The sequence below is a fragment of the Chiloscyllium plagiosum genome, unplaced genomic scaffold (assembly GCF_037043375.1).
Source record: "Chiloscyllium plagiosum isolate Xiang-an unplaced genomic scaffold, Cpla_swu_hap1 HiC_scaffold_10, whole genome shotgun sequence".
NCBI classification, from domain to species: Eukaryota; Metazoa; Chordata; class Chondrichthyes; order Orectolobiformes; family Hemiscylliidae; genus Chiloscyllium; species Chiloscyllium plagiosum.
The window spans coordinates 69243400-69259409 of record NW_028270148.1 but is presented as its reverse complement, the minus strand read 5'-3'; the positions used below and the strand labels follow the sequence as shown (position 1 = coordinate 69259409).

The following is a 16010-nucleotide window of genomic DNA, read 5'->3' as shown; positions in this document are numbered from 1 at the left end:
TGCAAGGTTTGCGTTCTTGTACAACCCTGCATTATAGAAAAATTGCGCTTTAGAAACAGTGCTTAACATGTTGGTGATGTAATTATGTTACAACCAACGCAAGTTTTAAAAGTTCGTGCTTAAGAAACAGTGTCTTCAATTCGTCAATCACGTTACAGCGAATTTGCATTGACAAAACATGCAAAATTTATAGCAGAATGACCTGTAGATTTAAAAAAGCATTGTTAGAAATTCTGGTAGATTTAGAATTGAGATTTAGAAGAGCAGAACAATTATAAAATATGTCAGAATAAGATCTGCTGTAGACCGCTTGCAAAGAGGTGCTCTGGTGCCTCTGGAATCTGTGTTAACCCTTAATAGCCTCACAGAACATATATAAAGAAACCAGTATTTGACACTGACTAAACTTTACTGTTGTGTAGAAGGCTATACTCTCTGGACAAAACACAAGGTCAGGTTTTTTTGCCTCTTCCTATCTTCTGCACCATATTTTCTACCACTTGGAGACCAGTTACTTTGTTTTCATCATTCGTGGCATGTTCAGACTCTTGAAATCCAAGCAGGCACTCCAGATCAAGTATGTTTTGAATTAAGTTATCTGAGTGCTTAAAGAATGTGTGAAACCTAAATGTATTTTTAATAATTAAGGAAAAGTTTTAAAAAATGAAGGTCTTATGTAACATATTCTGACTGTTATTATAAAAGCTCATAATCTGCAAGGTTACCCAAGTATCTTGTCAATTGAGTAATTGCAACTTCCTTTGAAATAGCTATGGAGACTGAAGTAACAAAAATATACTTTTAAACCTTCAAAAAAACAGGAATTCTGTTCTGAGGAAAGGTCCGAAATGTTAACTCTGATTTCTTTCCACAGATGCTGCCAGACCTGCTGAGCTATTTCAGCAATTTTTGATTTTGTTTTGGACTTGCAGCATCTGCAGTTCTTTCAGTTTTTATTTTAAAATCATTTGCTCTTCCTTACTACTTTTCAGTAGTCACTTAGTTATTTTGGCTGTCTCGTTTATTCGCAATTGTATTTCTGCATACTTGTTACATGTAGCCGAGAGCTATCTAATAATTAATTATTATATTTTTCACATTGATAACATAGAACTGTTTTAGATTAGATTCCCTACAATGTAGAAACAGGCCCTTCGGCCCAACCAGTCCACACCAACCCTCTGAAGATCAACCCAACCAGACCCATTTCCCTCTGACTAATGCACCTAACACTATGGGCAATTTAGCATGGCCAATTCACCTGACCTGCACAGCTTTGGATTGTGGGAGGAAACCGGAGCATCCAGAGGAAACCCACGCAGACACTGGGAGCATGTGCAAACTCCACACAGACAGTCACCCAAGGCTGGAATCGAACCTGGGACGCTAGTGCTGTGAGCCACTGTGCTGCCCTTATTGCTTGGATTGCCGAATAGTTTTAAGTTGTATGAAAAACAGGATGTTTTGATTTAGGTTGCCTGTATTTTAGGGCATTATATCCAAACTCTGACCACCTCCAGATTCTTAAGCCGGGGAATCTGGTCCTTCAACCCGAAGCAAATAAAATAAATGCCCCTTTTTATTTATTATCCAGTGAGTTGCAGAATTCATTTGAGTTCCTGTAGATTTGAAATGAGTTCTTTTGAGACTTATGTCGTCTGAGACTTTATGGTATACACCTACGCAGTCCTCAAAGATCGAAAAACCTGACACGATTATTTTAGGGAACTTGAAAATTGAATATAAATATGGAGTGGAAAGATATTTATTTTGAGATGTAAATTGGGGCTTATGAGAATACTTGCCTTGATATAAATTGGGATAAGCTGAAACTTTATTGCTGGAACAGCACAGCAGGTCAGGCAGCATCTAGGGAACAGAAGATTCGACGTTTCGGGCACATGCCCTTCTTCTCACATTCCTGAAGAAGGGCATGTGCCCGAAACGTCGAATCTTCTGTTCCCTAGATGCTGCCTGACCTGCTGTGCTGTTCCAGCAATAAAGTTTCAGCTTTGATCTCCAGCGTCTGCAGACCTCACTTTCTCCATAAATTGGGATAAGTTCATTTCCTATAGTTTCTGACACATTGCAATTTGTTTAGAATGGTTCAATTGGATTCATGATGAAGTCAGGATAGGTAGCATCTTCTATTAGTTGTCAGTTTCTTTTTGGAAATTGCTGCCTTTAAGATGGAGTTCCTAATAAAGGCAAAGTACAATGTAACGAAAGATGTAAAGAATTACTAACATCTTGCCTATTTCCAGATCTGTAACTGTCGTGGAAATTAAATCAACTTGACTCAACTATTAGCAAGAGGAAAGAAAGGAGCTTTATTTTTACTTCTGCAGAAGTGACTCCAGTACACAAATGCTAGATGCCTTAATGTAAAAAAAGTGCCTTAGCATGGCACAGACACTTGCTTTATCCTGTTTCTTATCACGCTCTCTAGGGTGAATCCCCTAGTCTTAGACATAACAGTTCTTTAGCTTTCACTGAGTTTGACTATCGCAAGGTCAAGTTGAATGTTTACAGAATTCAAACCGAGATAAGCTGACTACAGGCCTTCATCAAAGTATTATTTAACTTATGCAGCATTAAGTTAAAGAAAAGCATTCTCTTTCAAATTTCACAGTAGCTGGATAATTAATTTCACAGTAAATGGATAATTTTCCATTACAGTAACAAAGCCTGCATGTGTTGTCTCCCTTATCCATAATACATCAGATGCTAAAACCCTAACCCTAAACCTGACTGCTCCCTGACCAGCAATCCACTTTGCACCATTTAGAAATTTGGTTTGCCCAAACCCATCTGTATCCTATCTTTAAACAGAACTTGGTACACTCATTGCCTTTCTGTTTGCTAATTTGTATTGACTGGCAGTCTGACACTATGTTTTTCCTCTTTTTGATTCTAAATCCTTCTATGCCTACCCTATACAATAGGATATGGCAGTAGCCTTGGGAGTCAAATTGCTGATGAACTGCTATTACTTAAGCATTGACCATTTAAAAAAATCTTTGCATTGGTTACAGTGTAAAAACATTGGTGGCAGACTATTAATAATTTCTTTTGAAGGGCCTACGTTTAAATTGGTCGTGGAATTAATAAATTAATTGAACATGAAGACGTAGCTTTTGAGCTTTGTCTTGGGTACTTCCTGTATCTCAAACAAAGTAAAAGTGGAGGAAGCTAGCTCTAGCTTTCATGGAACCTTGTTAATAGACAGTGAAGGCAACTATAGTGCTTTGTTATGCATGTGATCATTTCAGTCAAACATTAATGGCATTTGCAACATCACTGTGATGCAATGAAAGTCTGCAGTTGGTCGGTCACGTCATTTTGCAGGTTTTCTCACTTTACTGCTTGTGATATCTTCAGATAGGCAAAAGGACAAATCTTACGCATTCCACTTGTTTGTTGCATTTCTCAAAGCACAGGGTGCCATCAGTAGAAGACATGTCATTTGAAGTCACCTGTCACATACATCTATAGGGAAGAATACCATTTGTTAAGTGAGAATGCCTAAATGGACCATAAACACCAATGCAGATCACAAAGAAAAAACAGATAATGCCCTCAATGCTCAAACCTAGCTGATTCATTCATGAGAATATGTAAAAGATCTGAATACATCTTGAATGGTGAAGCTTAACCATTGACCATTCACTGAAGGACCAAGTAGAAAGGTTTGACTGCATATATTAAGTAATAGTTAAGTAATGGGGTACATGATAATGCTGAAATCGTCCATCCAGTGCCCTTGCTGATAGTGGGTGGGCTGGTACTGATCCAGGGAGGTGGTGAAGATTGTGGTGGTAGCACATTGCTTGCAGAAAGGACTCGACCATTATATTGCAAAGCCTGTAGAATCTAATTGAATCGAATAAAAATGGCTTATATTGATTTGACTGATTTACTCTAAGGAGAAATTGAAAAAAAAAAAGTCACTCCCCTTGAGACTTAAATCCAGATGTTCCGAAGGCTATAGTTGTGTCTACCATATTGCTACAAAGGTTAGGCTGGCTAAAGAGCTGGTAGTTTTAATTTGTTTGGTAAGCAATTGAAGTGGCAGTGTGTTCCTCCTCCCCTCCCCTTTCCCTGGAAAACCCTCAAAAAGATGGCTAAAATTGATAAGCAGTGAATGTTTGTTCCTGCATTGTAAACAATAGTTGAGCTATTTCCAAAGGACCATAAAAATTTTGTTCAGTATTTATCCAGTTGAAGAAACTAAATAAAAACTGAGGTAAGTAGGCATTTTCAAGTTTGGAAGTGAAGTTGTGATATAGTTATACAGGTCTACAATTTGGAAAAAGGCCCTTTGGTCAGGCAGCATCCGAAGAGCAGGAGAATCGACGTTTCGGGCATAAGCCTTTCATCAGGAATGTGAATTTCTCATCCCTGATGAAGGGCAATGCCCGAAATGTCGATTCTCCTGCTCCTCAGACGCTGCCTACCCTGCTGTGCTTTTCCAGTACCGGACTCAAGACTCTGATCTCCAGCATCTGTAGTCCTCACTGTCTCCCAACAGGCCCTTTTGGCCCAACTTGTCCATGCTGCCCAGTTTTCATAACTAATCTAGTCCCGTTTGCTTGTGTTTGGTCCATATCCCCCTCCCCCCAAAATACCCATCGCAGTCGTGTAGCTGTCTGAATATTTCTTAAATAATGAAATTGTACTCGCTTCCACCACTACCTCTAGGAGACCCCATTCTAGGCACTCACCACCATCTGTATGGAGAAAATTGCCCCTCCCTGGACCCTACTGTATGATTTAAAACTTGAAGTTTTCAAGCTATTCCACATAACCTCTGAACTTACGGGCAGCAGCAAAAACAATATAACAAATACTCAGGAATGATGCACATTAATTACAATAAGTTAATTGAACAAGAAGTTGCATTTTAAAAACTGCTTATGTACTACTATAATATATTATTATATTGTAATTGCAGTTGAACTAACTTTCTGTCATTTAATGCCATTTTGTGACACATTTTATTTCCCTCTATGTATCTTTACTCTTGCTATAGCCTCTTGGGTCAGTTTTTCTTGAGTTATCTCCTGATGCCCTATAGAGGCACCATACAGTTTCCATCTGACTCCCAGAAAGTTGTATTTTGATGCTGAAAGTGATGGTTAATATTTTTAGCATGGTAAAATAAATGTATTTGCTAAATAGTCATAATGTAGCTCTAGCAAAGGAGTTAATTTGTAATTGAACTATAACAGTTTATGTTTTGTTTAATGTTACAGATCAGGATATGGTTACACATCCCTGCTGTTATGCAGCATGTTATCCCCTTTAGAACTTATGTTATAAGGTAAGTGATCAGACTGAATACGCATTTTAACATTCCATCAAAAATACTATGGCAAATACTTTGTTTTTCATTTGGAAAAAAATTAAGGTGCATTTTCAAAAAAATAATCCTATTTTACATTTTTCAAAAATGTTCATATCTAGGTATCTATGTAAACTTTCAGACCAGGAATTGCGACAAAGTGCTGCACGCAACATGGCAGATTTGATGTGGAGTACAGTTAAGGAGCCCTTGGATACAGCACTATGTTTTGATAAAGAAAGTTTGGATCTTGCATTCAAGTATTTCATGTCACCAACTCTAACTATGAGGTTGGCTGGACTGAGTCAGATTACAGTGAGTCGTAACCTTGTAGACATTGACTAACTAACTGAAAACTGAATGTTTGTGACATACAATTGGTTCTGGTTACTTGTTGCATTCTATTATTGTGCCTAAACTTGCTGCTTAAAAAAAACTGCTTTCATTTAGAATTGCTTGTAATTGTATGAACAGGACAGATATTTAAAAATACATCAGTGGAATGTTGGTGGTTTGGGTTATTGTCCATTCCTACTTCCCTTGAGAATATGTTGATGAACTATCTTCTTGGACTGCGGCAGTCCATCTGGTATAGGTTGACCCATTTATTCTGTTAGGGAGAAAGTTTAATGATTTTGATCCAGCGACACTGAAAAAAACAGCAATCTATTGCCAAGTCAGAATGGTACAGGTCATTCACTTTAACTGATCCATGCAAGTGTTTAGACTCTGTTTAAATGGTTACCCCCCCCCCCCCCCAGCCGCTCGATCAGTTGCTATCTGCATATCTTTAATTTTTATTCACAGGCAGTACATTTTGAAATCAGGAGTTCCATATTTTGACCATTCTATGTCAAGACAATTTTCCTGAATTCCTTATTGGACTTCTTAGTGTTTAGCTTTTTATATTTTGGTTTCTTGATATACTAGTAATATTGCTAACTACACTAACTAGCCCTTTCATGAGGTATCTGAAGGGTTGCTCATTAGTCAGTATAAAAATTCCTAGATATTCAGCAGTTATTGATTGTATTTTATAAATTCTGGTACCATCCTTCTGAATCTTCTCAGCAGCTTCACCAGTGTTTCAATATCCTGTTTATAATATGAATTCTGGAACTGTGTACTCTTGGGTGATGTCACCATCAAATTATGTTTGTCCATTTAAGGCAGTGAGTCACCCATCTCAGATAGATGAGGAATTTCTTTTGATAGTAGTGAATCTGTGGAATTCTTTACCACAGGAGACTGAGGCTGGGTATATTCCAAGTTGAGAGACAAATCTTTAATCATTAAAGGGAATCAAGAGCATGGGCACAATGGAAAGTGGAGTTGAGCATTATTGGATAGATTGTGATCTCATTGAATAGCGGAACAGACTTTGGATGAAAGATCTATTGTTTCTGTGTGTTTTGTTTTACGCACATGCAATGTAATTTCACTCCTTTCTAACTCCTTCCCTCTAGAAATGCACTGTTTTTTATTTGTTTCAATGCTTTATTGTCTTCTTCTATTGTTACTCTTTGTGGTGTATGTATTTGTAGCTCCAAATTCCTTTGTTCTTCCACCAATTTAATCTCGGTTATCCCAGTAATAGACTGACTTCCATGTCTTTCCTAGCAAACTTTGCCACCTCCACACATGCTTATATTAAAATTCATTTGTCAGTGCATGCTCATTTTGCAAGTTTAGTAATGTCATGCATTTGATAGTATTGTGTAATAATAACTAACCGTGGCAATTTAATGTCCACAGATTTTGAAATTTTATTTCTGATTCTAGGATGCAAATCATTTGTTTGTTTTTCAGTTACACATTATGTTGATGTTACAGACAATCTATACATGCAACTTTTCTACTTTCCCAAATTAACAGTTCTGCATTTTTTCTGTTTCTGGTCAAATAAGAGCAAAAGTACTTTTTAATATTAATTACTATGGTGATCCTATGTTTGTGAACCATAACTCAGTTGGAGAGGCAAGTAAACTCTGGAAGAATAGTATAAATGATGCTTAGTCTTTTTTTTCTTGGATTTCTTCACTTCTCTACAGAAGATGAGCATGGGAATCTCCCAGAAATTCTTTCCTATTAACTTTGCCTGTTTAGTATACATAATGGGTCAGAAAGTACATTCCAGTTTAAGTACATTCCAGTTTAAGTCCTTCCCAAACTTCATATGCAAGTAAATATGCATTTAAAAATTAAGATCACTTCTTGCTTGATGTTATTAGTTTTGAAGAAAGGGTCACTTGATCCGAAACATTAACTGTTTTCTCTCTACAGATGCTGCCAGACTTGCTGAGTTTCTCCAGCAATTTCTATTTTTGCCTTGTTTCTCCTTTTTTGATGTATTTCAGGATAGGCAATGGCAAACATGTAAAGAGTGCATGGAGGAAGTGCAACAATTGGTCATTCCTGTCTGGCACAAAAATAAAATGGGAAAGTTGGCCTGACTGTGGCTAACAAAGGAAATTGGGGATAATATTAGATCCAAGGTAGGGTATTCCTGAAGATTGGTAGCAGTTTAGATTTTGGCAAAGAAGGATAAAGGAAATTAAGATTTGGAGATGCCGGTGTTGGACTGGGGTGTACAAAGTTAAAAATCACACAACACCAGATTATAGTCCAACAGGTTTAATTGGAAGCACTAGCTTTTGGAGCACTGCTCCTTCAGGTGGTTGTGGAGGACACAATTGTAAGACATAGAATTTATAGCAAAAAAGTTTACAGTGTGATGTAACTGAAATTATACATTGAAATATACCTTGATTGTTTGTTTGAGTCTTTCATATGTTTGAGCACCATGATCGTTTCACTTCTTTCATATGTAAATCACAACTTTTTTTTAAAAGTTACATTCTTAGGTTAACTGTAACAATTGGTGTTAGCCAGATAATCTGTTGAAGATGTTAGCCCCCTGTGTCCTCTGCCTGTGCCATAATGTTTCGACTGATTCTAATCTAAAAAGTGAGTTAACAGAGTCTTACATGAATTCATGCAGTTTTTGAGCAAAGTACAATGTAACTCTGCAAGTACAAATTCACCCCACGTGCATATGGGTTTTTGTGTGCGTGTGTGATCTGCACCTATAGGGAGGGCCTCAATTGGGACCTTGGGTTTATGTCATACTACAGGTGACCACCATTGCACTATATATATATATTTTATATATACGCGCACGCACTCCTATACACAGACACGCACACAGCTACTCTCACACATGCACTCCCACACTCTCACATGCATCCTCTCACAGACCATTCTACACTCACACACATATACACTTTCTCACAGACACTCACAACTCCCCACCCCAAACACACACACCTCCTCACAGACTTAGACACTCGACACTCATATATATACACTCACTCTCACTCACAACCCACCCCAGACAGACAGACACACACATGCATTCATATACATATATGTTTCTGGGGTGAATTTGTACTTGCAGAGTTACGTTGTACTTTGCTCAACAACTGCATGAATTCATGTAAGACTCTGTTAACTCACTTTTTAGATTAGAATCAATCTAAACGTTATGGCACAGACGGAGGACACAGGGGGCTAACACCTTCAACATGTTATCTGACTAACACCAATTGTTACAATTAACCTGAGAATGTAACTTTTTTTTTAAAAAAAGGTTGTGATTTACATATGAAAGAAGTGAAACTATCCTGGTATTCAAATAGTTGATAGACTCAACAGACAACCAAGGTATATTTCAATGTATAATTTCAGTTACATCACACTGTAAACTTTTTTGCTATAAATTCTGTGTCTTACAATTGTGTCCTCCACAACCACCTGTTGAAGGAGCGGCACTCTGAAAGTTAGAGCTTCCAATTAAACCTGTTGGACTATAATCTGGTGTTGTGTGGTTTTTAAAAAGGAAATAAAGTGGGAGAAAATAGAGTACGAGAGTAAATTTGTAGGGGCACGTACAAATAGTAAAAGCATTTATTGGGGTATGTAAAAATGATGAGTGGAAACAAATGTAGGCACCTTCCAGTCAGAAACAGGGACAGTTATCAACTTGACGATATGGCAGACCAATTAAACAAATCTATTTGGTTTTGCCTTCACAAAGGTGGATGCAAATAACGTCCCCCAAAATTTTGGGAAACACTGGGTCAAATGAAAGGGGAACGGAAGGAAATCCGTATTAGTTGGGAAATGGAGGTGAGAAAATTAATTAGGATTAAAAGCTATTAAATCCACGTGGCTTGATGATCTACATCCCAGAAGTGACTCTTGGAATGGTGGATGTATTGCTGGTCATCTTTCAAGATTTTAAAGACTTTGGAACAATTCCTATGGATAAGAAAGTAGCTAACGTCATCTCATTATTATTTTGAAACAAAAATGGAGGTAGAGTAAAAACACGGAATTATTGATTGGATGGACTGACAGTAGTAGGGATTATTCTAGAACCCATTAGACAAGGTTTAATAGCAGAGCATTTGGGAAAACAGTGACAGGATCAGACAGTGTCAGCATGGATTTATGAAAAGAAAGTCATGCTTGACAAATCAGCCAGAATCTTGAGACTATAACCAGTAGAGTTGATAAGACGTTTACTTGGATTTTCAGATGGTGTTCAATAAAGTCCCACGAGATAACTGTAAAATTAAAGTGCTTAGGATTGGGGGTAGTGTACTAACATGAATAGAGAACAGGTTGACAGGCAGGAAGCAAAGTAGTAATAAATGAGATTTCTTTTGGAGTGGCAGGTAGTGGCTAGTGGGATACCATAGGGATCAGTGCTTGGACCCCAGCTATTCACAATGTATAGTAATATTTTAGTTGAGGGAACTAAATGTAACATCTCCAAGTTAGCACATGAGACAAAGCTGGATAGGAAGGTGAACTGGGAGGATGCAGACATGCTTCAGCGTCATGTGAGCAAGCTGAGTGGGCATATACCTGACAGATGCAGTTTATTCTGGGTAAATGTGAGGTTATCCATTCTGGTAGGAAAAACCAGAAAGCAGATTATTATCTGAATGGTGATGGGTTGGGAAAGCAGTAGGTGCAATGAGACCGTGGTATGCAGACACTGAAAGTGAGCATGCAGGTTCAACAGGCTGTAAAGAAAGCAAATGGTACGTTGGCCTTCATAGCAAGTAGATTCAAGTTCAGTAGCAGAGATGTCTTGTTGCAGTCGTACAGAGCTTTGGTGAGACTACATCTGTGTTGTGTGCAGTTTTTGTTTGTTCTTTATCTGAGAATTGATGTTCTGGCTATGGCGGGAATGTTTGGCCAGTCTGATTCCTTCGATAGCAGGGCTGAGGTATGAAGAGGGGCTCAATGGAAAAAGGTTTAATTTGATATTACTTTTAAGAAATTTGTTTTCTAAGCATGTCCAATAAACCCCTTGGTTGTACTGTTTCCCTTTTAAATCAATTGTATTCAATAAACTTCACATTTTCAGTAAAGTAATTAATTTGCAAATTAACTTATCTGTAAAATTTAATTTCTAACTTTTCTTTCCTGACAGAATCAACTTCACACATTCAACGATGTTTGTAATAATGAATCTTTGGTGTCAGATACTGAAACGTAAGTAACGGTGTTTCAATTAGAGAGATGATCCAACATCAAATGCTTATGTGGAGAGAAGATAATTAAGATGATTGTTTACCAAATGTCCATAAGCCTTCTGAAAGAAAATTAACAATGCAGTTCTAGAAAGTTGCAGAAGTAGGGAATTGAAGGAAATCTTTAGGTGTAAACCTTTTTTCCTGTTTTTACTATCGTGCAGGTCAATTGCAAAGGAACTAGCTGACTGGCTAATTCATAACAGTGTTGTTGAACATATCTTTGGACCAAATTTGCACATTGAGGTTTGTCTGGATCACTTTTTTTTTCTTCTTTCTCTCCCACTCGTCTACTGAGCATCTCAAAACAAGCTTGCAAAACATGTTTCCTGCTTTCACAATTCTTCCATTTATTAATTTTGCAGATCATCAAACAATGCCAAGTCATCTTGAACTTTCTAGCTGCAGAAGGGAGACTTAGCACACAGCATATAGATTGTATTTGGGCAGCAGCACAGGTACTAATGAAATAAATCCACAATTTTGCAGACTTCTGGTGTTTAAAAGACAAATACTGTATAATACAAATATACATATTTGCTTTTTTTTTCAAAAAAGTGACTATTTTAATGATTTTCTTGGAAGTAATTTTGCAAAGGTAGTGTTTATTAGGAACACTCAACGTCAAATCCTACTGAGACAAAAAGTGATTTAAATTTTTTTGTTAGAGTTGGCCTTAATTTGTGTATGCCAGTGAAATATTGATAAAGGTTTTCTTTTCAATACAATGTTTTGAATTTGTGCATATAGGTAAGTAGTTATATATTTATGCAAACACAAAAAATGTAGTAGCTCATTTGGACTATGTTCAGTGGTTCAAAGCTGACTGTATATTAAATATAGTTACCTTATTTCAGCAGCTGAGATTAGTTCATTGCAGATTTGAGCAACAAAGTTTGTGAGAAGATTTGTAGCTCAGGTGCTCGTTGTTGTGGTTCTGTTCGCCAAGCTGGAAATTTGTGTTGCAGACGTTTCGTCCCCTGTCTAGGTGACATCCTCCAGTGCTTGGGAGCCTCCTGTGAAGCGCTTCTGTGATGTTTCCTCTGGCATTTATAGTGATTTACAACAACCGGAAGCGGCAGATACATTTTTGAGATTCTTTGCATGCAATCTTTCATCCTTGTCTCCTTGGCAGGAGAATAGGCAGCAGCATACCACACACGTGAGACCCCCCCCAAAACCCCGTCCAACACCGCCTCCCGTCCAACATTGGCCCCCCCCGGCCTTCTGCCACGACCGCCTGCCCCCCAACCCCGTCCAACTCTGTCGTCTCCTGCCCCCAGCCCTGTACAACATCACCTGCCCACCCCATAACCCCGTCCAACACCTGCCCCCCAAGCCGCTCCAACACTGGCCCCCCACCCCCCCCAACTCCGTCCAACACTTCGTCCCCTGTGCAGCCCCGCCCCTGCTCTGGGGCAGCCGGACTGGACACCAACAACAAGAAGGCTGCTGCTGCTGCCTCTTGGGGGGTGAGTCTCCAAATAACGCGCGCACACACACACACACGCACACCCCTTTCTACTGCAACTTTTTGACAGGTTCTACCTTTGACAGGACAATGTTGGAGAGATTATTTGGGGAAATGGGGCGTTTAGGGTACATCCCTGAGTAGAACTCCAGGGAAAGTAGGGAGAGGGTCGTAGGTCAGTCATTTGGAGACAGTGCCTGGGCTCCCATCTGTGCAGGACAGTTCTAGGCAGCATTTCAGGAAGCGGAGTTCATTTTTAATCACTGTAAACGAAAGGCGCGATCGGTCTTTGATGTAATATTTCTATCGGGACCTCGAGATCTCCTTCGGATAATGCGATTTTCGGATAATCGATTTTCCTCTGAAATGGAATATGATTGGATTAGATTTTCCTAGGTGATCAATGTATCCGTTTTCAGCATTTGTGTTTGTTGGTCATGGGAATTGCATTAGCTGTTCAGTCATATGGTGATGCTTTTTCAGAATTGTTTTTAGTTTTTTTTTCTCTGTAACATGTGACAGCAAACACATTAGAAATCTGTGTTTTGTGATATGTTTCCTTTGTTTGACAGTTAAACACTAAAAATATTTGGTTTTAGAAGATAATGAGACACCCCCCCCCCCCCCCCCCCCCCCCCACCCCCCATGATCTTGTCAATTCTATGTTCTCTTGAACAACACCTTCTTGCTATTCAGTTTAACTTGGTTCTAATCAAGCTTTTATTTGTCTAAATTCTCAGTTTGCTTTAATCTAATCCCATCAATAATTTCCTAGGACTGTTTGATGTAATCGTGTCTTTCTTTGTAATGTTGCACTTGGACAAACATTGCACTGCTGCAACCTGATTTAGAATAATGGCTCAATCCATCACCTGGGTTAAAGTTTCTTTTGTAGAAGTTTCTCTTTTGAAAACTGTTTAATTCGTGGCAATTAACTTTTGTAAAACTTAATTATGTGATCAGCTTTAATATCTCCAGTTTGTGACACTTGTTATTTCAGCTGTGCACAAGTGTATTTTTTGACATGTTTCCTTTTATGTTCTCCTCTCCTGCAATACAGTTGAAGCACTGTAGTCGATACATCCATGATTTGTTCCCTTCCCTTATTAAGCACCTGGACCCTGTTCCACTCCGTCACCTTCTTAATCTAGTGTCCGCTCTTCACCCCAGTGTGCACACCGAACAGGTAAGACATCTGCATGGATGTGTCTAAGATTTCACACTATTCCTGTTTTGCCAACTGTTGCTCACATTGTAAAATGTTCTCTGGTCACCTGAACAGTCCATATTGAGAGCAAGAGCAGTGAAATGGGGAATACTTGCCCTTCAACTAATGATGCCAGAATATTATTATCTGGTCATGTCTCCTCTTGTGGGACGTTTGTGTATAAGGTGGTTAGAGTATGTCGTATGGTTCCATAATCAAGCATTTGAGGTAAGCAAAATACATGCATTTAAGAGGAAGCTGGAAAAGCCCATGAGTGAGAAAAGAATAGAAGGTTATGTTGATAGGGTTAGACGAAGGCTATGGAAGGGAGGCACATATTGGGCATAAGTTGGACCAAATGACCTAAGTCTCTGCTTAGTTATTTGTATATTTTGAGGTTTTTTTTCTGGATGTAGATTATTGCCTGTCTCTAGACATGGGTGTAGGAAGAGTGAGCATATTGTCATGAAGGAGGAGCTTTGAAAATGAAGGAAGGGGCATGATAAAATTATTGAGCTGGTGGAAATGACAGGAAAATATGGAAAAGGAGAACAACAGGGAATCTCATCATGGTTTTGAAGTGGGGGTAGGGATTCAACGAAAAGGGGAATAGAACCATGGGGAATAGGATTGACTCAACTAAAGGTCTTGACTATTATGGGAAAGAAGAACCATTGCAAGAAGGGAAGATTAGTATGGAAGATTATGTCATCAAAAAAGAATTGGTGAAACTGGGAGAAAGAAATGGTGTCTTTTCATGAAACTGCATGGATTTGAAATACAGACAGTTGAAATAGTCAGTTGGTTTGTTATAGAACACAAACTACCGTGGGAAAGGACTTTGTGCCTATAGAATTGGATTTATATCTAACATATGTCTATCGGGTTTGGTATTATTGTGTTTTCAGACTATGGATGAAAATCCTCCCGATGGCTGTCGGAACAAAATGGAATGGTAGTTATCCTAACAGTAGGGATGATCCACAGCGTGCCTCTGTCGGAAGGGTTGACATCTCTAGAGCTGGGCATCTAAATATTTGTGACAATCTCCCATGATACTTGTTCTACCAAATTCAAGGGATGTGGAAGTAGTTCACGAATTTCGGAAGTCCCAAATTTTGTATTATACTGTTAGTCTGGGCTCATTGCTGAAAGATCAAGTAATGTTGCCACTATTACTTTGAACCAGATGTGTGAATTAAAATCTCTCATCATTTTGCTCTCCTAGCTTTGCACTGCTTCATATTTTCTTTTTAATGAGTATGATTTTGAAATTTATAGCCTGTATTGATTGGTTAGTCATGATTTTGGAATGCCGATGTTGGACTGGGGTGTACAAAATTAAAAATCACTTAACACCAGGTTATAGTCCAACAGGTTTATTTGACATGATTTGGAGATGCCAGTGTTGGACTGGGGCATACAAAGTTAAAAATCACACAACACCAGGTTATAGTCCAACAGGTTTAATTGGAAGCACACTAGCTTTCGGAGCGCCACTCCTTCATCAGATGGTTATGGAGGACACAATTGTAAGGCACAGAATTTATAGCAAAAGTTTACAGTGTGATGTAACTGAAATTATACATTGAAAAATACCTTGATTGTCTCTTGTCAACAGACAATCAAGGTATTTTTCAATTTATACTTTCATTTACATCACACTGTAAACTTTTGCCATAAATTCTGTGTCTTACAATTGTGTGATTTTTAGGTTTATTTGGAAGCACTAGGTTTCGGTGTGCTGCTCCTTCATCAACCACCCACCTAATGGACTATACTCTGGTGTTATGTGACTTTTAACGTTGAATGGTTATGTAGTGTTTTATTTCCTTGTCTCAGTACTGAGAGGACATGAGAGCTGCTGTTCATGCCTTAAAAAGATTTTCATGCAATCCTTGATTAATGCAACTTTTAAAAATGCAGATGAAGTCCCATTTCAAATCCGGCTATAATAGCTTGATTGCAGAAGCTTTATTTGGGGAAGGTGTAAAAACATAGTTGAAGTCCTCCCATTAAATTTCTTATTAATCCAACAATAATTTAACCAGTGGCTGATGGTATGTACATCCGTTTTGATAATGGTACCAAATACGTATCCCATTCTACCCATGAAAGCAAAGGTGATGCCTTAACTACAATTTCCCAGTTGCTGCATGATACACATGAGAAACCAATGTTTCTTTGTTCTCTTTGCTGCAGACTTTGTCACTGCTGCAGCACTGTCTCAAACCCATTCATCATTGATGATGCAGACACTGGGCTGTCAGTAAGTGTTGCCACAGCAAGTTGACTTAGCTTTGTGGTTTTCAGTCCCATAATCCAACAATGCATTGCAGCATATCAGTCAAGACATTATATAAGGTGCCCCATTTCTTCAGC

The 16010-nt window shown here is 38.5% G+C and overlaps 1 protein-coding gene and 1 long non-coding RNA gene across 7 annotated transcripts in view; one reads left to right on the top strand and one right to left on the bottom strand.

Moving 5' to 3' along the window:
• Positions 1–16010, top strand: part of usp34 (ubiquitin specific peptidase 34) — a 381006-nt gene that overhangs the window by 87955 nt on the left and 277041 nt on the right. For all 6 annotated transcript variants that reach the window (XM_087991428.1, XM_087991429.1, XM_043696074.2 and 3 more), the window contains 6 exons: positions 5256–5323; positions 5467–5659; positions 10851–10912; positions 11115–11196; positions 11316–11408; positions 13482–13607. In XM_087991428.1, coding sequence (XP_087847554.1) covers positions 5256–5323; positions 5467–5659; positions 10851–10912; positions 11115–11196; positions 11316–11408; positions 13482–13607 — 624 coding nt within the window. The remainder of the gene's footprint in view (positions 1–5255; positions 5324–5466; positions 5660–10850; positions 10913–11114; positions 11197–11315; positions 11409–13481; positions 13608–16010) is intronic.
• LOC148148979 (uncharacterized) overlaps positions 1–16010 on the bottom strand; it is a 65252-nt gene that overhangs the window by 5461 nt on the left and 43781 nt on the right. Inside the window, exon 3 of the long non-coding RNA XR_015758463.1 lies at positions 3405–3489. This is a non-coding gene — a long non-coding RNA (uncharacterized LOC148148979). The remainder of the gene's footprint in view (positions 1–3404; positions 3490–16010) is intronic.